This window comes from Oncorhynchus masou, chromosome 30 (genome assembly GCF_036934945.1).
Source record: "Oncorhynchus masou masou isolate Uvic2021 chromosome 30, UVic_Omas_1.1, whole genome shotgun sequence".
NCBI lineage: Eukaryota > Metazoa > Chordata > Actinopteri > Salmoniformes > Salmonidae > Oncorhynchus > Oncorhynchus masou.
The window spans coordinates 23,099,026-23,125,623 of record NC_088241.1 but is presented as its reverse complement, the minus strand read 5'-3'; the positions used below and the strand labels follow the sequence as shown (position 1 = coordinate 23,125,623).

Below are 26,598 nucleotides of genomic sequence, written 5' to 3'. Positions count from 1 at the left end.
TGTACCTTTGGCTAGTAGAATGCCACTCAGGCTGTCTAGTAGAAATTCCAGTCTACTAGTGTGGCCAGTGCCCTTATGTTCCATGATAATAATATAATCATTTGTATCTCCTTCAGTGGAGGCCAGTACTCACGTTGGACCCAGTTGCCACTGACTGGACTCAAGAAGTTAGGATAGAGACCGTGAGGCTTCTCGATTTTGTTCAACAGCTTTCGGATATTCATAACCTGCAACACAATACAGTAAAAAAGGCATTAGCTCTGAACGGAAAAATAACTGTCGAGAGGATTTCAACTTTGGCATCACATATGCTTCTAAATTGATTTAAATGTCCTTGTAACCTGAAGTTGACACTTACAGCCAAATTAGAAAGGAAAAGCTATCGTCCAATGAAAGTTTACATTATGTTCAGTATTCCCATTAAAAACATTCACAAATACCCATTAAATGAATCGAAAGTGAAGTTCTTAAGAATTGTCACGCCCTGACCATAGAGAGCCCTTCTCTATAGTGGTTTAGGTCAGGGTGTGACTAGGGGGGGTGTTCTAGAATGTGTATTTCTATGTTGGTGGTTTTGTATGGTTCCCAATTAAGAGGCAGCTGGTAATCGTTGCCTCTAGTTGGGGATCATATTTAGGAAGCCCTAACTCCCACATGCTTTGTGGGATATTGTCTGTGTTACATTTACATTACATTTAAGTCATTTGGCAGACGCTCTTAGTGTTTGGGAACTATGACGGCACGTTCTTTGTAAGTTTTGGTTTCTAGTTTCACTTTGTATTAAAAATATGTGGAACTCAATGCACGCTGCGCCTTGGTCCGCTCATTTTGAAGTTCGTGACAAGAATAGTATGGGCTGCAGCAAGAAAAACACACATGGATAATGGCATAGAGCCATGCACTGAGAAGCATACGATGCTCACGGTTTAACATGTTTTACCGAGTAAAATCTGAGATTCTGTCGCAGACAAGTCACACACGAGGTTGCAGAATTGCAAAAACGTCCCCAAAGTTCCCCGGTTTTTGAGAAATTCCTGTTGAACGATCCTAACTGGGAAAGCTTCCGGATTTGTGCGACCCAAGTCACTCACAGTATTGTGGGTACTGTAGTACATACCTTCTCTGTGTAGATGCCATTGTTGGAGAGCTCTGACAGGTGGACAAACTCCAGGTGCAGGGTTCCAAACTCCGCCAGGATACTGCTCCCAGCTGACGCCCAGCCCCAGCTCCAACTGGTGCCACTGCAACAGAAACCATACCGGGACAAGTGAGGACCACAGTCAACACACACTGGGAACAGAAACCATACCGCGACAAGTGAGGACCACAGTCAACACACACTGTTATACAAGTGAGAAACCATACCGCGAGGACCACAGTCAACACACACTGTTATACACACTAGGAACAGAAACCATACCGCGACAAGTGAGGACCACAGTCAACACACACTGTTATACACACTAGGAACAGAAACCATACCGACAAGTGAGGACCACAGTCAACACACACTGTTATACACACTAGTACCGACAAGTGAGGACCACAGTCAACACACACTGTTATACACACTAGGAACAGAAACCATACAGTGACAAGTGAGGACCACAGTCAACACACACTGTTATACACACTAGGAACAGAAACCATACCGCGACAAGTGAGGACCACAGTCAACACACACTGTTATACACACTAGTTATACAGCACAAGTGAGGAACAGTCAAACACACTGTTATACACACTAGGAACAGTGACAAGTGAGGACCACAGTCAACACACACTGTTATACACACTAGGAACAGAAACCATACAGCGACAAGTGAGGACCACAGTCAACACACACTGTTATACACACTAGGAACAGAAACCATACCGCAACAGTCAACAAGTGAGGAAACCACAGTCAACACACACTGTTATACACACTGTTACAGTCAACACACACTGTTATACACACTAGGAACAGAAACCATACAGTGACAAGTGAGGACCACACTTGGCACACTGTTACACACTCTGGACATTACAGGTGTCACAGCACATACCACGCCAAGAGAGGACCACAGTCAACACGCACCGTTACACACTGGTTCACACTCAAGACAATAAATCCATGCTAGCATTTTTTTTAAATCATGATGTTCTGCAAACTTTTCATTAGATTGTAATAATGGGCAAATAAACAGTATTGCAACTTGATGTGATGCTACAATTACACTTTGTACTTACAAAAATGTAGGCAGATTATACAGATACACAAACAACACCAGTGTCAGTAATGAAAAACATTCAATTTCACCTCAGTGTCACTTTCAGCAGTTCCCTGGTTTGTCTATGAGGCAATTTAGTGTCTTGGAGCCAAAGCTTTATACGATTCTAGTGCACCAACACCTACAATATGCGTTTTCCTTTATATCCCAGAGCAACGGCACATCATTTGTTTCTTTCTTGCTTTTCAGAGGGCACTGAGCCGAGGAGACAGATATTACAATTGTCACTCTCCAGAATGGTGCATTTTGGTGCTGAAGAAAGTACAGAAACTAAGGGCCATCCCAAATAGCACCCTATTTAAAACACTAATATTGACCAAAGCCATTTGGGCCCTGGTCAAAAGGCATCCACTATATAGTGAATAGGGTGCCATATAGGGTGCCATTTAGGGTGCCATTTAGGGCGCAGATGCTAGCTGATGCACCGCATCATTTGTCTGTGGATCAGAGTGGGAGGCTTTACCAATCAATAACCAGTCTACCTCTGCAGAGGCGAGGAAAGCATTAAGGTCATCTTAGAGACTCAAGCAAGAGCACCAACCAAGTCTGGAGTCAACCAGGGTCACTAATAAACTGTGTCTACCTCCAAATTGGCACCCTAGTTCCTATATAGTGCAATCATTTTGACCAGGGCCCATAAGGGCTCTGGTCAAAGCAATACACTATAGCGAATAGGACACTATATAGAGAATGAGGTGCGGTTTCGGATGCAACCCATATCCTTCCATCTTATTTCGCTATGAAAGTAGTGCACTGGGAGGATGACATTCGCAGCCGCCTCAGAATAGCGGTATGTCCATGTCTAAATTACGACGACACGATGACTAACCTAATCAGAGGAGGTGAGATGGAATGTCATTACAATACATTATAGTACATGACCTAATCCTACATTAATGGAAAGTGATAAAGGGATGAATGGAACGGAACATATTAGCGGAGGATGGAAATAAAAAGAGAAATTATAGAGGGGAGTGAAGCAAAGAGAGAGATGTAGTCCCGATGAATACACTTCGTATTAGTTTGGGGCTCCATCATAAGCTGCTCAAGCTAAAGTAACATCAGGGCCCGTCGATTAGGAGTGAATGGCTTTAGCGGCTTTTATTGCAAACAGGATGCATGGTTTGGAATATTTATATTCTGTACAGGCTTCCTTCTTTCCACTCTGTCATTTAGGTTAGTTTTATGGAGTTTTATGGAGTAACAACGTTGTTGATCCATCCTCGGTTAACTACTATCACAGCCATTAAACTATTTTTTAAAGTCACTATTGGCCTCATGGTCAAATCACTGAGTGGTTTCCTTCTTCTCCGGCAACTGAGTTAGGAAGGACGCCTGTATCTTTACAGGGACTGGGTGTATTGACACACCATCCAAAGTGTCATTAATAACTTTGCCATGCTTAAAGGGATAGTCAATGTCTTTTTTTCATGTCAAACACTATTGTTGCACACAGAGTGAGTCCATGCAACGTATTATGTGACATGTTAAGCAAATTTGACACTTTGACATTATGGGATATTGTGTGTAGGCCAGGGACAAACAATTTCAATTGAATCCGTTTTAAATTCAGGCAGTAACACAACAAAATGTGGAAAAAGTCAAGGGTTGTGAATACTTTATGATGGCACTGTAAATTGGTACATTGCACACTTTAGGAAACTTGCAAAAGTAATTAACAGCTTTTGCATTCAGTAACTTGCAAACAAATGTTCAATGCTTTCTCTATGCATTATTCATTATGCTCCTTGTATGAATGTGTTCGCATCGCTAATTACAAAGCATTTAGCTTGAGGTTCTTCAATGTGTTGAGGCCTTTTGGGAGCACATGCAGTATTCTATAAGTAGTCCCGATATACTGTATGAAAGACCACATGCAGTATTCTATAAGTAGTCCCGATATACTGTATGAAAGACCACATGCAGTATTCTATAAGTAGTCCCGATATACTGTATGAAAGACCACATGCAGTATTCTATAAGTAGTCCCGATATACTGTATGAAAGACCACATGCAGTATTCTATAAGTAATCCCGATATACTGTATGAAAGACCACATGCAGTATTCTAAGTAGTCCCGATATACTGTATGAAAGACCACATGCAGTATTCTATAAGTATACTGTATGAAAGACCACATGCAGTATTCTATAAGTAGTCCTGATATACTGTATGAAAGACCCAGATATACCTGATATACTGAAAGACCACATGCAGTATTCTATAAGTAGTCCCGATATACTGTATGAAAGACCACATGCAGTATTCTATAAGTAGTCCCGATATACTGTATGAAAGACCACATGCAGTATTCTATAAGTAGTCCCGATATACGATATACTGTATGAAAGACCACATGCAGTATTCTATAAGTAGTCCTGATATACTGTATGAAAGACCACATGCAGTATTCTATAAGTAGTCCCGATATACTGTATGAAAGACCACATGCAGTATTCTATAAGTAGTCCCGATATACTGTATGAAAGACCACATGCAGTATTCTATAAGTAGTCCTGATATACTGTATGAAAGACCACATGCAGTATTCTATAAGTAGTCCTGATATACTGTATGAAAGATCACATGCAAGTATTCAAGTCAGCCCATAGGCAACATATTAATTGTGCTGTACTGAATTCCCTTGGTGTTTGTGTGTGTGTGCATTTGAGGACATTAAAGATCTAGTACATCAGTGTACTACATTATGGGGCAACATTGTTTCTCTCTGAGCTATAATGAAATCCCTTGCTGTTTGTGTGTGTGTGTGTTTGTGTAGTTTCTGTACATACTGTATAAGTTCCTTTACTTATGTGGCTATAATTTATAAAATGGGGGAGAATCATTCCTCCCTGCCCATCTAACTGGAATTAGCTCTAGAATCAGTTAATTCAATTTGCCAGCAACTGTCTGCTTAGACAGGCGGGTTAATTGGAAGCAGGTGGCAGGCAGAGGTGCCAGAGAGATGTCTTTTTAGAATAAAAAATAATAAAAAAAGTCTACAGTTGTTGGCATTAATGATTTGGGAGACAGGCGCAGGAACGCGGAATAGTTTTTTTTTTATTATACCCCAAATTACGGTGTGCCGTGTAAGGGCTCAGGGATGAAGACCAAACAAAGACGTAAGAAAAACACAGGGTTGGAACCCAAACAAAAGAGTGAGGAGTACCTTGAATAAATACACACACGCACAATAACGCACAGGACGAGATCCGTAATCATCTGCGCAATCCACAAGGACATGAAAGCCCAAAAACACACAGCACAGGTACTCACACGCACCAACGGACATAGTAACAATAATCGACAAGACCATGGAAACCAAAGGGCACATATATACAAATACTAAATCAGTGGAAATAGGTGTCACGACTTCCGCCGAAGTCGGTCCCTCTCCTTGTTCGGTCGGTGTTCGACGTCACCGATCTTCTAGCACATCACTGATTCATTTTTCATTTTCTATTGGTTTTGTCTTGTCTTACTTCACACCCAGTTCCAATCCCATTAATTACATGTTGTGTATTTAACCCTCTGTTTCCCCTCATGTCCTTGTCAGAGATTGTTTGATTGTATGTTTTGTGCTAGTATGTGTTGGTGCGCGACAGGTTTTGTACCCATTTTATTATTGTTGTTTATTTTGGTTTTGGAGTTTTGTGAGTTTTATTAAATGACTCTGTTTATACCAAGTTCGTTCTCCTGCACCTGCCAACGCACACCCATTACAATGGGGGACAGGTGGGAGTGATGAAGGTTCCAGAGGGATTGTGACAACAGTATCTTAACTATGTAGGGTGTTTATGTAGGGTGTTTATTTTTTATGTTTTTTATTTTACCTTTATTTAACTAGGCAAGTCAGTTAAGAACAAATTCTTATTTTCAATGATGGCCTAGGAACAGTGGGTTAACTGCCTGTTCAGGGGCAGAACTTGCTTGGGGGTTCTGGTTACTAGTCCAACGCTCTAACCACTAGGCTACCCTGCCGCCCCAAGGGTGTGGGGTGTGGGGTGTCTTGCATCCCGATAAAATCGCACAGGTCAGAGTTTGAACACGTTATTTCATTTGTGGCTCCAAGACGAGGCCGCAAATGTCAAACATTTCAAACGCAAACAGAGGTATAAAATATGCACCACCTTAATGCAATGTAATCCAGCTAAATGTTTTGGTAAGGTCTCATACAGTATGTGTTTATAATAGGATATTGTAGCTAGGGAGTCATGGGGACTGGTAACTAGGCTCACCTGCCCAGGTTGATGACTCCACGTGGGATACCCGTTGGTGTGTTGAAGGCCGGTAGCAGCTTCTCCCCAAGCACCATCACTTTCCTCTTGAACATCTACAACAACACGGAAGGAGGGACACTTAGCAAACACTCACAGAAACACACAAAGACAGAAGCACACACAACTGTGCAAAAACCAGCCCCCAGCCCCACAGAGGTACACACCACTCCCACGTGACATCAACACGGGCATATTTTCATCTTGGCCCCTGTAAGAAAAACCTTTTTACTTCCAAGTACAGAATGTTTTTACCCAACAAAGAACCGTCAAAATAACTCTTTCTTCAGAAAGAAACCTTTCATGTAGTCAAACACAGAGAGTAGAATTAAAGTGTAGCTCCAGCCCCAATACTTTCCAGATGGCTTCCCAGCCTCTCTCAACAAAGCTAATTATGTAGAACATAACAAACCCAGGGACAACGGAGAGACGGCGCTGCTCTGAGAAGGATTAAAAGCAATCTTATTGATGTAATCCACAGCAGTTCAATTAAACCTACACTCTTCTCTGCTGCCTGCCTCTTGAAAGCAGGGCCAAGGGAGGGTGAAGCACTGTCTCAAAGTAAGATTAACAGGTCAGACAAATCTGCATCACCTGCCGAGACAGAGTAAGAAGGAGAGAGAAGTAGAGAGAGAGAAGAGAGAGCATTAAATAGTGAGAGAAAGACTATTAGAATTGAGATGCAAGGCTGCTAACAGAGAGAACTAGAAAAAGAGAGGGATATTGTTTGTTTGTTTGTGTGTGTGTGTGTTGGGGTTGGGCGGTGTCCAGATTTCATAACGTACCATACTGGGGTATACAGTATTACTGGCAGTGCACACAAAGGGTGCTGTTTCTTTCCAAGCGGAGAAAAAAATCATATATATACACTACCAGTCAGAAGTTTGGACACACCTACTCTTTCAAGGGTTTTTCTTTATTTTTATTATTTTCTACATTGTAGAATAAAAGTGAAGACATCACCACTATGAAATAACACATATGGAATCATGTAGTAACCAAAAAAGTGTTAAACAAATCCAAATATATTTTATATTTGAGATTCTTCAAAGTACCCTTTGCCTTGATGACAGCTTTGCACACTTGGCATTCTCTCAACCAGCTTCATGAGGTAGTCACCTGGAACACATTTCAATTAACAGGTGTGCCTTGTTAAAAGTTAATTTGTGGCATTTCTTTCTTTCTTAATGCATTTGAGCCAATCAGTTGTGTTGGGACATGGTAGGGGTGGCAAGAACAGCTCAAATAAGCAAAGAGAAACAGTCCATCATTACAGTCCATCATTACTTTGAGACATGAAGGTCAGTCAATCCGGAAAACTACAAGAACTTTGAAAGTTTCTACAAGTGCATTCGCAAAAAGTTAATTGAAGTGCATTTGCAGCCTGCCCTCCAGCCCATTTGTCCCCGTCTTCTCTTCACGCAAATGGCGGGAATCTGGGCCTCTTCCCGGGAAAGCAGTATGTCATTTACGTCGGGCTCATCGGACTCGTTAAAAGGAGAAAAAGGATTCTGCCAGTTCATGGTGAGTAATTGCAGAACTGAACTGAATTGCAGTTCTGTCCAGAAGTTATTTTCGGGTTATAAGAGACGGTAGCAGCAACAATATGTACAAAATAAGTAAAAAAACAAGTTACAAGCAACAAATGTAAAAAAAACAATTTGATAATATGTGGCCATTTGGGTTACAGCCTATATGAACACTCAAATGCCACGGTGATCTAGACAGACTGCCGAATCGAGGCAAAGGTTTCACATCTCTGGATTAACTACCTAATGTTATCTCAATTTGATCATGAATAAATTGGATAAAAATGTCTTTAAATTGAAAAATCTGTGAACTATCTTGTGCACGTTTGAAATTGACACAATACCAGTTAGCAAAGGTGTCAGCTAGAGATGACGTGCAAGGATTTGTAGTCTTGCAAGATGTCTACTTTGATGCTAATCGACATTTTTGAATCAGAGTAAATAGAGCTGAGTGTATTGATGAAAGTAACCTTGTCCGAGAGAGATTTACATGGTTATAAAACGTCACGCCAGGGTAAGCCTATATGAAACACAGGCCTTATTTTTAGTGTGGTTAAAATTCCCTATGAGAAAAACGAATGGAACCATTTTCCTGTTTGACCGCTAGGTTTTACAAGTATTATGACACCTCCACTGTGGGGCTCTATACCGCCCAAGCCTAGTGTGTGTGTGTGTGTGTGTGTTTGCAAAGTGTCACAGTGCTTTTTGGCAGTCTCTCCGTCTCACTGCGTGGTGACTCAGCAAAAAAAAAAGAGTGAGTGAGAAGGAGGAGGAAGCTGGTAGAGCTAAGTGTTCATATAGGCTTGCAACCCAAATGGCACCATATTTCCTATATTAGTGCACTACCTTTGACCAGGGCTCTGGGAAATAGGGTGCCACTTGGGGCGCAGCAATAAATGCATGTCAGAGTAACTAGCCATTAGAATTATGATCATCAATAATGCCAATATGAGTTGCCCGTGCCCTTGTCCGACAGTAAGTGAATGATACAATGTCTCTCCTGCCTCTGGCACTCGAACTGCTAGCTCTGACTGCAGCTGAGAGCCGAGAAAGGCTCGTTATTTCCATCATCTGAGGATGCGCCTGGACACGGTCTGTCCTGGGCCTTGATTCACCCTTTCTGGGTCTTTGTTTTTGTGACCAGGAGGCAGAGTGGGCTACAGACAGATGTACTGGCATATGACTGATTTGGACACATTATGTGCATGGATACACGTTTGACTCAGATGTATGTTCTCATGTGTATGTGCAGATACGCACACATGCACACAATGATCATTGTTATAGGTAACACGCACACGCACAAATCCTTCCACCTACTTACCCACCCAAAGGCAAAGCTCAGGTGCTAACCAAGCCCTTGACAAATGCCCATTTACTTCCAGCTGCTACAAGATCATATTTACAATCCAATTACCTATAGTTCTCTGCATGTTACTCCACGGCACAGTCCACACTAGTTCAAATGACTCAGATTCACAGGGCATTGACACCACACAGAGACATAAAACTCCCAGTGAGACCACAGTGGCCCGAGGAGTCTAGCAGCTGGGGGCCCAGTCCTTTGCTGGCCCACTAGCCCTCCAGAACTCCCACAATTTCCTTCCCTCTCAGCGTACTGGAAGGGCCTGGGAGACCCAGGGTGGATTTACACACAGAGGAAGCTCATTAATCCATTCTGTAGGATCCACGGCTAAGATGAGTGTGTGTGCATGTGTGACGGGAGCTGCAGATTTCCCCTCTGGTCCCCCAGCTCCATCTCTTATCAAAGAGATTACTAATGACCCTCTCCACCATCCTTACTCAACCAACCTAGCAGTTCATGGGCATCATGTAAACACACACCCACAGTCATTATAAAGCCTACGCGCACCTACACACACACACACACACACACACACACACACACACACACACACACACACACACACACACACACACACACACACACACACACACACACACACACACACACACACACACACACACACACAGCCATATTAACACACATGCACACACATACTCACAAGAGTGCACAACCTCCAATTATATCACACTGTTATTAAGCCTTGTTTACGCAAGGAATTCCTTATGTGTTAATTACAGCATGAGCCCTTTTGCGGGCAGCTGTGGTATGCTTTACCGTTGAGCACATGCAACGTCGCAGGCCCCCTTTCACATCTATCTAAATCTACCTCCCCCTTCTATAGTGCAGAGCAAGACTTCAGTACAGCTCCAGCATCTCACTCACGCCCTCCTCCTCTCCACTGTAGCTAAATGAGAATGTGTTTTCAGTCAACTTACCTGGTATAATAAGGCTAAGAAAAATGATACACAATCACAGAAGTGCCTTTAGAGACGGGCTGCTGCTTCACATGCAGCGCACGTTATCGTCCACCCATTCTTCCCAACCATCCCACGCGCATATCCCGCCGCTCGTCCACAATCCTTTACCCAGCCATCGGAAGAACGGACAAGGCCTCGGCACGGAGGAGCATTGATCTGTTGTAACAGGAGACGGCTCGCTTACTTCGCTTTCAGTTTGGAATTATCCCTTGGATGTTGGACACGACAGCCGCGAACTGAATGGCTTTTCTCTTTTAAGCACAAGAGACACGTAGCGGGCGACGCAGTCACCTCTCCCCGAGTTAACACTGTCAGGGACCAGTGGAGACAGACTGAGGGGTAGAACTCTGTATGTATGGCACCCGCAGTTTCCATTCAAACTTCTCAATTGTGAGTCAAAGAAACACTTGAAGTGTGAAAGTGAAAATGAGAGGTTGTTGCTCTTTTGGTGGAGTCGGCACGTGTTGGCTTTCACTTCAGTGCTGTAGCTGTTGTCCCGACAATTCTTTTTTTTTTACCCACCCCAGTAGCTAGATTCTTGGTTTAATGGCATATAGGTGTAAAAAGAACTGACATTGGCAAAAAAATGTACATGCAACTTCTTGTATAACAGTTCTTGTTTGAGTGGGATATAGACCAACCGGAACTCACAAAAACTCTCCGCACCTACCTAATGCAGTGTTTCTAACTCCAGCGCTCCAGTACCCCCAACATCATATCTTTTTGTTGTAGTCCCAGACAAACTCCCCTAATGACCTGATGATTAGTTGACAAGTTCAATCAGGTGTGCTTATTTGGGGCTACAACAAAAATGTGTGCTGTTGGGGGTACTCAATGGATGGAGTTGGGAAACACTGGCCTAATGATGCAGACTAGCGGACTGGGACCATTTGTATTGACAATGTCTTGCAGACTGTGGCTGAAAACAGCTTTTGCATGACAGGACAGAGAACAACTACAAACCGTTATCTGAGGCCTGATCATGCCAAGCGGGCCCGACGGCACTGGTCCATTATCGTTGTTGACGACTCAAATGTTGAACCTCCTCGTGAACACTAAGCTAGAAAACATTGCAACAAGGGACAGGAGACGTGGCACCCATCTCCGCCTCCTCTCCTGCCTTGAGGACACATTGAGCTGGACCAACGCCAGCCAGGCATGGCGCACATCCAACACGATAATACAATGACTGTGTAGCTCAGCAGATGAGTTAGCAGCTTCTAACAAAGTGCTAAGTCAACCAGGTGCGTTTCTCTCGCAAATGTCACCCACTCAATTAGAGAAATGTAACGCATTTCCAGGAGAACAAAGACCCATCTAGTCATGGTTGGCTTCGGAGCAGCAGAACTTGATAGTTGGAAGACAAAAGGAAAGAGGAGTGGGTGGGAGGCAGGAATGTTGCGAACGGCATTATGTTATGCTCTTTGATGGTGAATTCTATTGGAGGAGTACAAAGTTATCTTCCTGTGTGATGTAATGTATTTTTAACCTATTTTATCATCTGGCTCCTTGGAGCGACGAAATGCGAAGTATGTAGTGTGTTTTGATTACTTCTCATTAAACCCTAACAGTAAGGAAGATTTGAAGGTATAGTACACCTGTATGCTACTTGGTGCGGTTGAAAAAAAGAGTTCGCTATAAGTCACCTTAGTTCCTTAAGTGATAGAAATAGCATTTAAATCCGGAAACGTTTTGGGTGATATTTGGGAAAAATCTTGATGGTGCCGCGTTTAAAAAAGAGGTGCTTTTTATGACCGTGGAAGAATGAATTATTCCTGTTCGCCAGCTGTGTGTAATGAAAACCGAGCTCAAAACACCCGCTCTGACTTTCACAATCCCCCAATACCCCACCAGGACGATTACTCGAATCCTTTTTGTTTTACCACTTTTCCTCTCCTCTCTCATCCCCTCATTCCTCCTTCTGCGGTTTACTTTTACTCAGGGTATCGGCTGACTCTAAAAGGCTGTAAAAAGGCTGAGGAGACCCAAGCTGTCCGCTCTGATCATCCACCCAGCCCAGACATCCTATAGGGCCGATCAGAATCAGACACACTATTTGTGCTTGACCTCTGTGTGGTCTAATGTTTAGAAACTACCCACGTCACCACAATGTAAAGGTGGCAGGTAGCCTAGCGGTTAAGAGCATACGACCAGTAACCCAAAGGTTGCTGGTTCGAATCCCCGAGCTGACTCGGGGAGAAATCTGTTGATGTGCCCCTTGAGCAAAGCACTCAACACTCGTTGCTCAGGATAAGAGTGTCTACTAAAATGTTGAAGTGGATGACAGCTGACGATCTCTTTCTTGAGAAATGCACAAGTTAATCTGAGCTCTGCTCGTTGGAATTGCACAGCTGAGTAAGACCCTTGAGGCCAGGGTATAAGGAGAAGTGCCAGTACATGGTGAACCACTGAACTGGAGCATGTACACCAGGGCTATGAGACATGTCGCTTGATTAGCTAGAAAGAAAATAGCCAGAGGGACAGATACTGGCATGTGCTACCCATCTTCGAAACTCAACATGAGGCATCAGACAACATCCTGGGCAGAATTAGCACAGTGCTCTCAGCAGCCTTCTCTCATCTTACAAGGTGTGTGTGTGAGAGAGAGAGAGAGAGATGCACAAAGCACCCCACCCATGGTTGAAAGCTTGCTGCTAGCTGCCAGATATCTGGGTTGTAATACTACGGCGCTGCCCTGATGAGAACCTCATTTGCTCAGTATGATTTAACTGGAACAATCGGTCGATTCTTATAAGCAGCGGTCTGCCCTGGTTGGTTTTTGACTCTATCCCAGCGGTTTACATCATTATTAGCATCTGATGGTTTTACTGGACAGTCTGGGAGCCTTGCAAATACTACTAGAGTCTTCAGGAGAGAAGCCACAGACCATGAGCTCGCTTCACTAAGTGCAAAGAACGGCAAAAACAAAAGCTTTGAACATGTATTTATTAACACTTTATCTCTAGATCTTATTCTTTCTGCCAGCCGGTAACTTTTTGTTCTGTCCTCAATGTTCAATTCCCCCTTTTAAAAAAAATATATATAGGTGCTGACTTTGAGTCACACATAGTAAATCTCTGCCACATGTCTTTGATTGATACACTATGATAAAGCCAGGAAAACAGAACGCACACTTTAATCCTTGCTTCTTCTCACCCCCGTCCAAATATAAAAGAGAGACCCCTTCCAGTCAGTTTCATGACACGAGACACACATGTCCTGCACATCGATTCCATTCTTCATTTCAATATGGCTGACCGCAGGAGAAGCGGAGGAGTATGCAGGTTAGGGAAGTGGGAGTTCTCAGAGCAGGAGTTCCAATCTTCTGCCTTATTTGTCACGAGGAATACGATTACATGGACAGGAGGGACCTGATCCTAGATCAGCACTCCTACTACAGGTCGCTTCATGAATACAGGCCCTGGAATTGCATTGGTGCGTGCGTCAGTGCTAGGAGGCTGAAGTTTTCGGCCGTAAGAGATGGACTATATACATTTGAGCTAGGTACTTTAGTTGGATCCAATCTATAAATACCAGAGTATTGGACCACATTAGGGTAATATGAACATACACTGGCTGGGTAAGTGCAGCGGAGTGCTTCTGGGAAAGATTGGACAAGTGAAGCTTGTCTCCAAATCGTGATCATATCATACTTAGCTTTGAAGTGAAGCTAGGTTCTCTAAAGCGGTTATCATAGCTTGTAATGGAATCCTGTATTTCCAAAGCACGTGGTCTACACCGAGGGACTGATTATGGCTTAAGGTGGTGTCGTCACTGACTCGATTCCCGTTTGGTTCTAAAGCAAAAATGAAAAGTGCTTTAAAAAAAGGTCCAGTTGTGAACGTCCAAGATATTGACAGTTATTTGCCTAACAGAGCAGAGGTAAAACAACATGTCCTTTACTTTAATGAGGTCTGCAGTAGCATTGATTAACACATGTTCCTTGAGCAATGAGTGTCTGAACCGACACAGGTGTATGTATCTAGAGCGACTGCTGACTAGCAGCATGAAAGGGGAAAAGGGGAAACCCAGTCAGTTGTCCAACTATATTCAACTGGAATGTGTCTTCCGTAATTTAACCCAACCCCTCTGAATCAGAGACATCCATGACTTCGGAGCCCGGGGAACAGGGGGTTAACTGCCTTGTTCAGGGGCAGAATGACAGATTTTTACCTCGTCAGCTCGGGGATTCGTTTCAGCAACCGTCCGGTTACTGGCCCAACGCTCTAACCACTAGGTTACCTGCCGCCTCTCGAAGCCCTCCATGTGTCTCCATTCGCCGTGAGGTCGTCTGAACTAGAACATGATGTGTATAATTTATGCCGAGTGGCATCGCCTGAGACAGAGGCAGCTCTAAATAAGGTTATCAAATAAATAAGATATGAAGACTTCACTGGGAAAGAAAATGGATATGGTTAAGAATTCCACACTGAACCCCAATGGAAAGCATACAAGCAGGAAAGCAATCATCTGCTCTAAAATCCTCTGAACACTTTATATTATAACTTACAGTAAATTACAGTCATCTGCCCAATGTTATTCTCAGCAATGTTATTCTCAGTGAAGGACATTCTCCCAACGTTATTCTCGGGAACGGAATCGTTGTGCCTGATGAACACGCTTCCACGGTTCCACAAGTTCTACGGTTCCGCCACTCCGAGCCACATAGCGTAGGTAATCTAAATAGCTTCACAGTTTGTTGACTGGGTGTAATGTGGCTGTCATGCCTTGTTTTTGTTGCTCCGCCATGATGCAATTACAGAGGTTTCGGTTGCAGCGTTATCCCGAGGAAGCCTACAGTGAGCTCTTTATGTTCCCTATGGTCTAATTACCTAGCCATGGTAGGCATACTGTGCCTATGAAAAGATGCCAGGCTAAATAACTTAACCGTCTCTGGAGGGGGATTGGAGAGTTAAGGGGACAGACGTTTCAACTGTTTGAAGCTTGCGGAGATGATCAATCATCACTAAGAGTAGACATAGTATTGTAGATGTGGATTCAGCTCAGTTATAGCCTCAGCCACCAAGTGGCACTGTATACTGCCTTATGTCTTGTGTCTTGAGAAGGGAGGTTTGAAAGTGAGTGTTAGTTACAATGTGGGCTGTTACATTCCCCACCAATATAGACAGGTAACAGTTAATTGTGTTTGAATTCCCATATCGGTAAATGTGCATATACTAGTTTTGGTGGTTGCAGGAATGACGAATAAATCCCTTTTTTTTTACTACACCTCAACTACACCTGAAAGGAATGTGTTATTTCTCCTGAAGTGAGCCAGCAGTCACATCGAATCAACTCCTACCATCCATGTGAAGGTTCCTGGAGAACTCAAACTGAGTGTGTTACTATTTCACAGACAGGAGGTTATATCTACTCAGTTAACACAGTTACCAGCACCATGCTCTGTCACCAGCCACCGACCGTTATATGAAGGTCTAACAATATTAGGACACCCGATGTATCTGTATCAGCTTGCGCGGCGCCCTCCTTGCATAAGATGAACCGTCACGCACCGCCGGTCGCCCAGACTCCCGATCCATCAATAATACAGCTGTGAGCTCCATCCATCCGCCGGCTGGGTCGTCTGGCTCGGCTCCGTCGCTGTGGTTACAGTGGCATTGGGGGGGTGATGGGATGAGGAGCGTCCACAGCGGTTGGAGGATGTTCATTTCTCTTTATGGAAGTGACAGTTTCTCCACAGCACTGACTGGAAGGAGGGGACACTGGGTATGTCGGCTTGCTCCAGAGCCAGACGGAGATTGAAACTAACAAGTGTCCTCCTCCAAACCATGGGAGACGAGAGACGAGTCACAGAGAGAGACACTTCAAATCTGGAGAGTCTCGTTAAAACTAAGAACGAACTAAGGCAAGGTGCACTAGACCTGAATGAAACTATCCAATAACACTTTCCTACTCCAAAGTTAGCAACAGCTCAATGACAAGGACAGAATACTGAAAAATCAACAAAAAAAAACATCTATTAACAACAGCATTTCTTTGGATTTCTGTAATGTTCCCAAGTTTGCAAATAGGCTAACAGTTTATGCCAGACAAATGGTTATCCCTTTTGTATTTAAACACAATACCCGTCCACAATGTTTCTGCATGACTACTTCAGCACATTGTAAACAGGGCAAAAAGACATCCAGAGACCTGTTGATCATGCTGAATGAGTGTAGCCAGGGAGAGACAAAAGAACCAGGGGATTGAGTATGCTCCGTAATGAGACTGAGTAGAGCGGAGTGGCGGTGGTGGGAGGGTAGAGCCTGTTCTTGGACACAAAGCAGAAGAGGACAGGAGAGGGGGAACAGAGGCGGCCTGGCCTGTCTAAGAGACCAAGCACAGGCAGATCAAATGTGGGTTCTCTCTGGAGCTTAGTGTCACAGCATTAACTATGACTGTTCAAACTTTTCTTTGTGTATACAGTGTCCTCTATGAGAGTGTGTGACAGGCGCTGTAACACCAGAGTATACAGTCTGTGGTGGTCAGCCACTTGTTCCTAAGTTATGCATCTCTTGATCTATATATTTATGCAACTGAAGTGTGACGTCGTCGCCGTTAGCGCCAGTTTTGACTGACAAATACTGTATGTAATCTACCCTCTAACTGTTGAATGGAATCACTCACAGCCCATACACATTTGAACAGGCAACTTAACACACCGCTGGGGCTGCCCGCCTCAGATAACAACCATTCAATCCCCTTAAAAGGCGTTCACTTCCACCCCCAAAAATGGCTAAGTGATAACTCTCAATAAACGCCATTTTCACAGCTCTTCAAAGGGAGTTGCGAACTGTGCCTCCACAATTACCACCCAAAATGACAGACAAACGAGCAGGTTTCATCTGGCTGGTGGTTTATGCTATAACTATTTGAAAGCTCTCGAAATGGATCCAAAAAGGCATACACAAAACACAGCTATAGTTCTATTGTCATATTATACAGTCATAGATGACAAGAGCGGCAATCTGTGAAACGGGACAAATAAACTAAAGGGCTGCATTGTCTTGGTCTGAGTGGGAGGGAATTCAGACAACGGCACACCTGTTTGCTCGCATGGTGCAGCAAGCCATTAACAGTTGTCTTCCCCCAGCTATGAGAGTTGTGTGGACAGGCACAGATGGGGAGGAGAGAATGAGAACAAGAGGTGACGGAGATGTATTTTTTTTAGCACATTGAAAGCATGCGCTCTTGTAAACTGCCATAGACGCAGCAGGAGAACATCTGCGCCCAGACATGTGAACAGCTAATGGCAGGCGTGATTCCACAAAAAAAAAGACAAGAAAGGGAAGGCACGGGTCATTTATGACTCTATTACCCACGGTGTGGAACTGAAGTCTAAAAATACCGGACCTGATGTGAAACATTGACATGCACAGAACGCCTCGTAAAAAGAATTACAACAGGTTCACGGCAGGTTGGAGACACGAGCATGGTGCAATTGGTTCCTTTTTTCCTATCAGTGCTGCATCAGCACGCTGTATTTGACAGACCCCGTGACCTTGCGGGCTTAGAGTGTTACATTCAGGCGTGTGCTCCATATCTGAATCTGATACTATACTCTGTAACCCACGACTGGTTTTCTCTAGCCTGATGAAAGTACGACCTTTCTCTGTCGTCTGCAGAGGATATATCTGGTTTTATCTCCACATTCTATATTACTAATAGAGACAGCTGAAGGGCATTTGGGTGACATCTCATTTGATATGCACCTGCTTTAGAGTCATGATTACATCAGTAGCACATTCATAGCTCAATAATCCGTCTTCTTCACATCAAGGTAATCCAAAACAACAGACATGACTGGCCAACATGGATCAAATCCACATGCCCCTGCAACGCTTCACAATTCAAATGACCAAACAATGGTTTCAGTTTCAGCTGGATGCACATCCCTGCAGTATAAGACACCTTCCCACTAGCACAAACACATCTCTAGGCATTTACTTGAAGCAATTAGTGATAACCTCAACCTTTCTTGTCAGTCAAACTCCATTTAACTAATGGTTGTTGCCAAGGAAGTGTCATGTTGCCAAGGATTTATAACTACAACAGCTCTGGGTTCTTTCACACTGTATGAAGTCAACACCCTCCAGACACAAATGAACATGTTCCCACACAATGATCTATGGGAGTGATGGCTCCTCCCAGCTGGGATCCTCCTCACTCCATTACTTCCTGTGAGTGTTCCTCAGAGACAAAGCCACCATATGTGAGAAGCATGCATCCCTCCTCCGATTGGCCTTACTAGTAGCCTGGTTGCAGAGCACACACTGTTGCTATGGTTTCTGCTCAGGCTGCGCTAGCTCCATCTGTCTTCGATGTCGGCTGGGTAAAACGCAGCGATTCCACTCCGCTTTCTCAACGGGGAGACCATCCATCCTGCCATTCTGTCACCTGGACCGACACAGATCAACATAACTCCCAGCTCTCTGGAGACGATACAGAAGTCAACAAGGTGAATACCTTCCGTCAATATGCAATGCAGAGAAAAAATATATATACAACGAATTTGTTGCCTGAAGAAATAGCTAGGCGTAGTAAGCATCAGTTGTTACACGAATAACAAAATAAAGTATACACACACACTGAACAACTTGGATAGGGCTCATGTGCTCTATAATTTATACTGTACTGCAGGGTGACTGCTGAGGCGATGCTACACCAGTGCACTGCTTGAGACCACAGAATTGTAACTTTGACACCTGGGGTTTGAGCTGGCCAACCTGTGGTCAGCAGCCAATGGCCAATGCCTGGCATTCATTTGAAGTTGCACTACACTATTTAATAAATATCTGACCCCTTTTTCCCCCTCAGTACACAGTAGATCGCCAAGGTTACCACTGGACTGGAGGCCCGAGCAGCTCCACAACCATATTGTTTCACATGAATGCATAAAACTTGGCCAAAGTAGACAGGTACAATTCCAGCTCATTCGCACTGTGCCACTTGGAGACATGTCATATGAAGGGGAAAGGCTGGAGGGGAATGGAAAAAAATAGAGAGTTTACTTATTCATTCGCTTCCTCTATTTTCCTGCCTGTGTTTTTTTCTCTCACTCAGAGATCTCTGTGGGACTGTGGGGTTGAGTCGTGTTAGCTTTAACATTAGCGTAAGGTAGCTAACATGGTATGTGGCAGAGTGGTGTTAGCATATGCTAGCTCGCTAACACACTATTGGGCTGGCGCATGGTAGCTAATATAGTGTGACGCTAAAGCAGTGTTAGCTGCTGGTGAGCAATGCCGTCTGATACTGCCAGAACCCCACTGTGAAGCCCTGGGTCAACTGAGGGATGCCTGTCTCTCCATACAAATGTCACTGCTCATGGGTATTGCATCGAGCCTGCCCTTTTGATGCTAATTAAATGTTACTGCTAGCTTAGCCTTTAGACGAAGAGGCACACAGGAGGGGAGAAGAGGGGAGTGGAAGAGAGCAAAGGCACCCGCGTCATTTAGGGAGAGAGTGGTCTCTCTGAACTCTCTCGTCCACTCTTATGTGTGAGATCAATATCCTTTTCAAACAGAACACATTCGTCAGCATTGTCAGAGTAAATATCAACCATAACTGCGCTTTTCTCCATTGGTGCGGTTGTTTAATCAGTTGGTCTCCCTCTGGCATTAGCCTGATGCTACAAAGAAGCTAACCAATGTCAGGTGCACAGATGCTGGCTCACAACATCAAAGATAACGTGCTAGCATTAGCGTAAGGACTCTGGCATTAGACCGATGCCACAAAGTAGCTAACCAAAGTCAGGCGGGCAGATGCTGGTCACAACATCAAAGCTAACGTTCTAGGCCTGCGCAGGCTAATAAAATGAGAGTCTTTGGGATGTGTTCTAAAGAGGTGTTCTATGTGGTGTCTGGGTTTAGGGCAGAGAGGGCAGCGAGGGGCAGTTCGTTCTCTGAGGCATTCTCTGACCTTGACAGCTAAGGCATCAGCTGAGGCCCAGTAGGACCGGACTGACAGCTGTCTGTCGCGTCGGAGGTTCTCCAACTGATATGCTCCGCACTGACAGGTCAGACGAAAACATGGGCTACTCTCCAGCAGAGGACCACACTGAAACAACCTCAGGGTGTAACGGGGGGGGGGGGGGCCTTTGAAAGTCACCTTTATCGCCATTAACAACAAAACATGCAGGAATGACCAGGCTGAGAGTGTGCCATTAGCACTTGTCCTGTTATTCACAGAAAGAAGTCAAGCTTTGTCAGGACAATTCCTGGCGCTGTTGCCTCTGTCTTCCTGAATAAGGCTGCTGTGGTCACCTTGCATTAGTTGCATCCCGCTGCAGGTACAGCACGCCCACGGTGACAACAGCAGAGCCAAGATGCCTCCCACACTGGCATTCAATCAATCCAGCCAAAGCCATGTTTACACAATATCTGTTAGTACATAAGTTCTGCAGGGCCCCATGTTTCTAGTCCACGTGTGAAAGCATCTGCCAGGGGAGTCAGTCTGCGTGTGCGTGTGGCTACAGTTTGGCAGCTCCCTTGTGTACCCAGCCTGTGGTGACAGACGTGCCACAATGAGACTACCTGCCTAGCAGCTGAATCTCACTTTACTATAGTCTGCACTCTCCTATATATCCTGTCCTTCCTTACTCTCCCTCTCTTGTCCTCCCTTACTCTCTCCTCCTTTACTCTCCTCTCATATTCTCCTCTCTTCTCCCTTTCCTCGCTCTTATTTCAGCACAGTTCTCTTAGTGCTAGTGCAAATCTGCCATTGATCCAAGGATTCCAATTAGCACACACAGACAGGAAATGACTTAGCTCGTGCCTCAAACTTTAAAAAAAAGAGTATGATTAGCCGTTTGGGGTAAAAGAAGTGGAATAAAAAAAGATGTTGCTTTCACAAGAACAACGATGTGCAGCAATTAGAGTGGCATTATTGTGTGGCAGCCAGACCAGCACTGTCCCTGGGTATATGACGTTCCAGTTACAACTTTAATACTCCACTAGCCACTTTGTCTCTCGCTCGTATGAACACTCATGCTCGGGCTCACGAACGCACGCCCGGGCACGCACACTCACACTCAATATGCAACTGCCGTGCATTTGACAAACTGCCATCCCTAAATGTGTGGGTGTGCTCAAGCATGGCGTTCTTATTTCTATACATCTCATACTGAAACTAGGGGATAAACTTTATCAGTGCGCTTTTGACCTTTAACTACCCAGGAAGAAAGGGCAAACCATGGGGTCAGAAACATGCCACTGTGCAGCGGCACACCTGAAAGAGGGAAACTTGGGCCGACATGAAAGCGCTTCCTCCCCAGGGCGTCCGTCACACACTGCGCCCCACTCCAACCTCCACGCCAGAGCTCAGAAGACAGACCAGACCGCGAGGCTCCGGCGAGGTGCCAAACCTGGCTGAGAGAGACAGGAAGCCCCATGGGCGGTGGTGGCACGGTGCCCAGTCACGCTTAGACGCCACCACCATGGAGTCTCAGCTAGCACCCGGCTTTGATGCAGCAGTCTCTGTCCTCCTGTCCCCCACTGAGCTACGTACGAGGACAGGTTAACTCGATCAATGCAATCCAGCTCAGAACGGTGAGAAGAAACGATTACCCTAAAAGGGTTTCATTAAGGCTTCATTATAGCATATGGCTTCAAAACACAAGTCTCTGATTGGCTCTGATTGATATCACTCGGGGCGGAGTGGTTTTTCCAGTCAGAGTACTTATGCTGCCAAGAAAACAAAATCTATTTGGGGCGAGAAAGGAAGCGAAAGGGTGACCTGACCGAAGGATGTATCAAAACTGAAGGAAAGGGGCAGCAAGTCCCTTATTTTAGGTCGTGATGGGGTTCATTCTGGTACACAATTGGCCTCTCTACCTCCCAAAGCTGTTAGGTTGATGGGAGAGGGATCGGAGGAGAGTGAGGAGAATGAGCATGGGGGTTGGGGGAGAAATTGGCCGCGGAGAACTGAGGTGCATTGGATTCGCTTAGTGGAGCTGATGAGAATGTAAGTGGACGAGGGATGAAACAACGCTCATTCTCCACCAGAGGCCCCAAATGTAATTACAGGCTAACAAAGCATGGTGCCTGCGGATGCCCCACAAACCTCCCCTACCTCTTTTGCCATAAGAGGCTAGTCAGTCCGTGCCTTGTATTTGTACTTGCCGTATAATCAGACATTTGCACTACACACATCTACATTACACAACACGGTACAAATCATTTAGCTGTTCCAGGAGCAACTTCTACTGTTGTGTTAAGAGGGAGTATTCTGTTAACCCAGAGTGGAGGAAGTGTGTTTATATCCCTTTTCTAATATGCTGAGTGATTAACTGGAACTATGTTGTAATAGTAGCTTATTTCGATTGTTGATTCTTGAAATGGGATAAAATGTTACTTTGATGATCATTGAAAAACCCCTACCTGGTTGGTTTAGTCCGGCGAGGGCAGAATGAGCCACAGTATAGAAACAGTGCCGGCCACTACCAATCCTTGTTGGCGGTAGGTGGTAGGCCATGACCACCATGATTGAAATCTGTGCATAGTCCCATGTGTCATGCGTCCCGCGTGTCCCAGTTGGTAGAGCATGGCACTTGCAACACCAGGGTTGTGGGTTTGATTCCCACAGGGGACCCGTACAAAAAGAAAAGTATATAAACGTATGTACTCTACTGTAAGTCGCTCTCAATAAGGGCATCTGCTAAATGAAAGAAAAATGCAGACGTGTGGTTCATAAATGTCCCTTTGTACAAAGTTCTTTGGCACGTAGGTAAATCCAGTTCAGAGGTCAATGTTAGTTCTGTCTCCTGCCTCCTCTCTGAATAGCTCCACCACTGGGGTGGCCTCCGTTACACAGCCGGTCACTTTAGAGGCAGACTGGGGTATTGGGTTGGGTAGCATGTCCTTCATATGTTTGTGTTAGCGACCTGTGCTAGGCCTGTGAGAAATTCTACTGGAATTCATATAGCCTGCTTGCTTGCTAAATATCAGATGTGTTCATATATCGGCACTTTGTAATTGCTCAAGAATTCCCAGGAGACCTCTGTCAAAACAACTAGCTTTCAAATGTCTAAAATACAGATTATTTCAAGGATAGAAAAACAACAAGAGCAAATACAACCTGAAAGAGCTGTGGGTAGAATAATCATACTTTGACTTTGGTCATTTTTGATGTTCTTTTAAATGTCACCGGCAGGAGAGAGGAAAGGTGGCCAAAGGCAGAAACGTGTCCCAGTGAATCATCGGTAGGCGCGCTAGACAGATGTCGCCTTGTCCAAAGCATTGTGGGAAAAATCAAAACAAATATGCCACAGTTCTCTTCCTTCATCTCCAATCCCGCTCCCTCTTTCCAAGTTGCCATGGATACAGGTAGTCAGACAATGTGCTTCAGAACAGAGAGCTTGACCACTGGGATCACTTTGGCTTAAAATGTTAACCCTGCCATTAGTATGAACTGAATCATCCATTTCTAGGATGTAAAATACAAAATGGGGAATAACACGGGCCATTATGATAATTGGCTGTGAAGATATGCGTTTTCTCTAATAATCATGACAATGTGAAGTACCATCACCATGACTATTCCCACAATTACTTTGAATACTGAAACCACCTAACTAATACACCTGTTGTGGATAGAATCAGTGAAAGCCATTCAAATCCTCGCTCGCTATCCCATCATGTAAGTCAAGGATTATTTTCCAATCTCCACCATCTCAGTGATGGAGCGTTCTTCAGGCTATTCGCTAAAGTAAATGTCACTGCAAGAATGACCACGAACCTATCCACCATCTTCACAAATCCCCTCCTCGCAGGCAATAAAGCCTTGCCATTTAAACACTAGTTGATTGACATCTGCCAAATCCCGAGCTAGCACACGCCAGACCAAGCCTGTGAGGCACTTTGTGATGAGCCTGTAAGGCACTTTGTGTTTTCGTGTCTGATTGTGTGTGGGTGAGTGTGATTGTGTGCATCTGTGCTTCCATCTGTCCATGTGTGTGTCTGTGTGCATCTGCGCTATGCGTGTGCATGTGTGCTGCCTACACGGCTGTGTCTGTCTGCTAGTCAGCGCTTCTGCAACTCATCCATCACCTTGGTGAGGAGGGGGAGATGAGGGGTCGTGATGGCAGTGCATCACGGCTGAGCGGGCCCAATCAGCAGAGGCCTCTGTCTCTAATGGAGTGATAGATCGGCCGGGCTGCCCCTTGTTAAACAGCCCCGCTCCAGCTGGTGCCCAAAGTCAGGGGCATCCTGCCCACCCTGTCCGCCGGGCCACTGTCTGTCAGAGAGGGAGCAGAGCGGGGAGAGGGAGGGAGGGTGAGAGAGGAGTCGGCTGGCAGTGCCAAAGAGATAGATGGGACACAATTTATTGATTTCTTACTTTCCTAGAATTCTGCTTGTGGTGGAATGTGGTTGCTTTTTGAGCTTAAGTGAGCGAGAGAGCAAGAGAGAGTGTGCATGCACCCCTGTGTGTGCGCGTCTGCATGCTCACACCTTCACACATCGCAGTGCCATTCATTTGTACCACATTTGTACACACTAAATATGACATCTACCACCTGGCTTCTGTCATTCGATGATAAAACAGCTTCCTGTTTGGGTGGCAGCTGGCCCAGTTTCTAGAAGACCAAATCCATCCATGCTAGCTGTCTGTAGAGCATTACTGATCTGTACACATGTCTCCAGCTCGGAACTAGCCCGGAATGACGTGCCGTAGCCTAAGCCTCCACGCATATTAAACAAAATATCAACCCTTTTTGTGTGTGCAGTAATCCTATTTTTTAACAAAACTACAATGATACATTCCATATCCGGGCCTCGAGGGGAATCGAGGGAAAACATCCCTTTTGTGAAGTCAGCAATCACTATAGCTGTCCTTGACCAAGGACGCATCCCAAATGGCAGACTTTTCCCGACATAGTGCACGACTTTAGACCCGCGGTATATAGAGGGGATAGGGTGACATTTGAGACACAGACCAAGTGTTTCTATGTGGACTGAGGGAGAAGGAGAAACGCCCAGTGAATAAACCTGTACAGTACATACAAAACTGAACCCGACGCAGACAACGAAACAAATCAATATCAGCCCATTGGGGACATGTACTCGACAGTGTTTGGAAAAAGCATGTGAATAGCCTTACAATAAACTAGTATTCATTAGTGTATCACTTACTGTGGTGAAAATCACTTAGGAAATGTATTTTTTTCCAAGAGAGTAATTTGGTTCGAACATCTCTGCCTCCAGCTGTGTCAGGCGACCTCCCGTGGTGTTATTGTGTTGGCTGCCTTGAGTTTTCAAACCGTACCAACCAGAACGACAATATTACCCCACAAACTCACATAAAAATGAGGAGGCTTCAAGGGAAACCATCAATCAATAATGGACTGTGATTTTAAGCCTGTCAATCACACTGGCTGGGAGCTACATACAGTATAATGGGGCGGCTTTCGCAGCCCTCCTAGGGACGGTAATGTCGTCAAGTAGATTAATTCACCACTACAAAACCCACTGACAGGCTTGTGAGCCATCAATCACCAGAAATCGCATTAGAAAATCTTTCTTTTTCATTTAGACAACTTTGCCATCCAACTATGGCTGATCAGAGAGAAGTGAAATATGCATCCATATACATGAAGGGTTACAAAGACGAGGGGGGGGCGGCAACAACACGTCCACGTTCATGAGCGGGAATCAGGATGACGGAGCGTCGAAGAATCCAACGGAGCCTTTATTCGACAGCTTCAGAGCCGCGACATAGGTTTTCATGGGCTATTTCCTCCTACCACAGTGTCCCTACTCCTGCCCCAGGTGTCACGGGTGGAGAGGGGAAACTGAAGAGTGTGTAAGAGATGAGAGGGGAAAGAAGGAGAAGGCTTTAACTTGGGGATTAGAAGACTTTCATTATCCTCTCGGGACGCCATCTATGGCCTTTAAGTGCTTCCAGAGTGAGAGAGAGCGAGAGAGGAAGGGAGAGCGAGATGGAGAGAATGTGTATAGTTTAGTATGAGCCCCTTGCCCATAGGGAACATAGATCAGAGAGCGTTCCACAGGTCCTGTGGGACTGTGCTAAATGTGCTCTCTCCCCTGACACTACGAAGCCTTGCTGCCCTAGGAGGAGAGCTTGTGAACGGACTGCTTTATCTCACAGACATCTGGGTGGGTTAAGCTTGGTCAAACTCACAGCAGAACCAGCTGGGAGGCCAGGGAGTGAAGGGA

The 26,598-nt window shown here is 44.9% G+C and overlaps 1 protein-coding gene across 2 annotated transcripts in view; it reads right to left on the bottom strand.

The window, feature by feature from the left end:
* The window catches only part of LOC135522378 (mannosyl-oligosaccharide 1,2-alpha-mannosidase IA-like), a 221,143-nt gene that overhangs the window by 16,019 nt on the left and 178,526 nt on the right, over positions 1 to 26,598 (bottom strand). Inside the window, exons 5-7 of one of the 2 annotated variants that reach the window (XM_064948566.1) lie at positions 6,514 to 6,607; positions 1,118 to 1,245; positions 134 to 227 (exon numbers count right to left, since the gene is read on the bottom strand). In XM_064948566.1, coding sequence (XP_064804638.1) covers positions 134 to 227; positions 1,118 to 1,245; positions 6,514 to 6,607 — 316 coding nt within the window. Of the gene's footprint in view, positions 1 to 133; positions 228 to 1,117; positions 1,246 to 6,512; positions 6,608 to 26,598 lie in introns of both variants that reach the window. The other variant, XM_064948567.1, reaches the window with a different exon arrangement.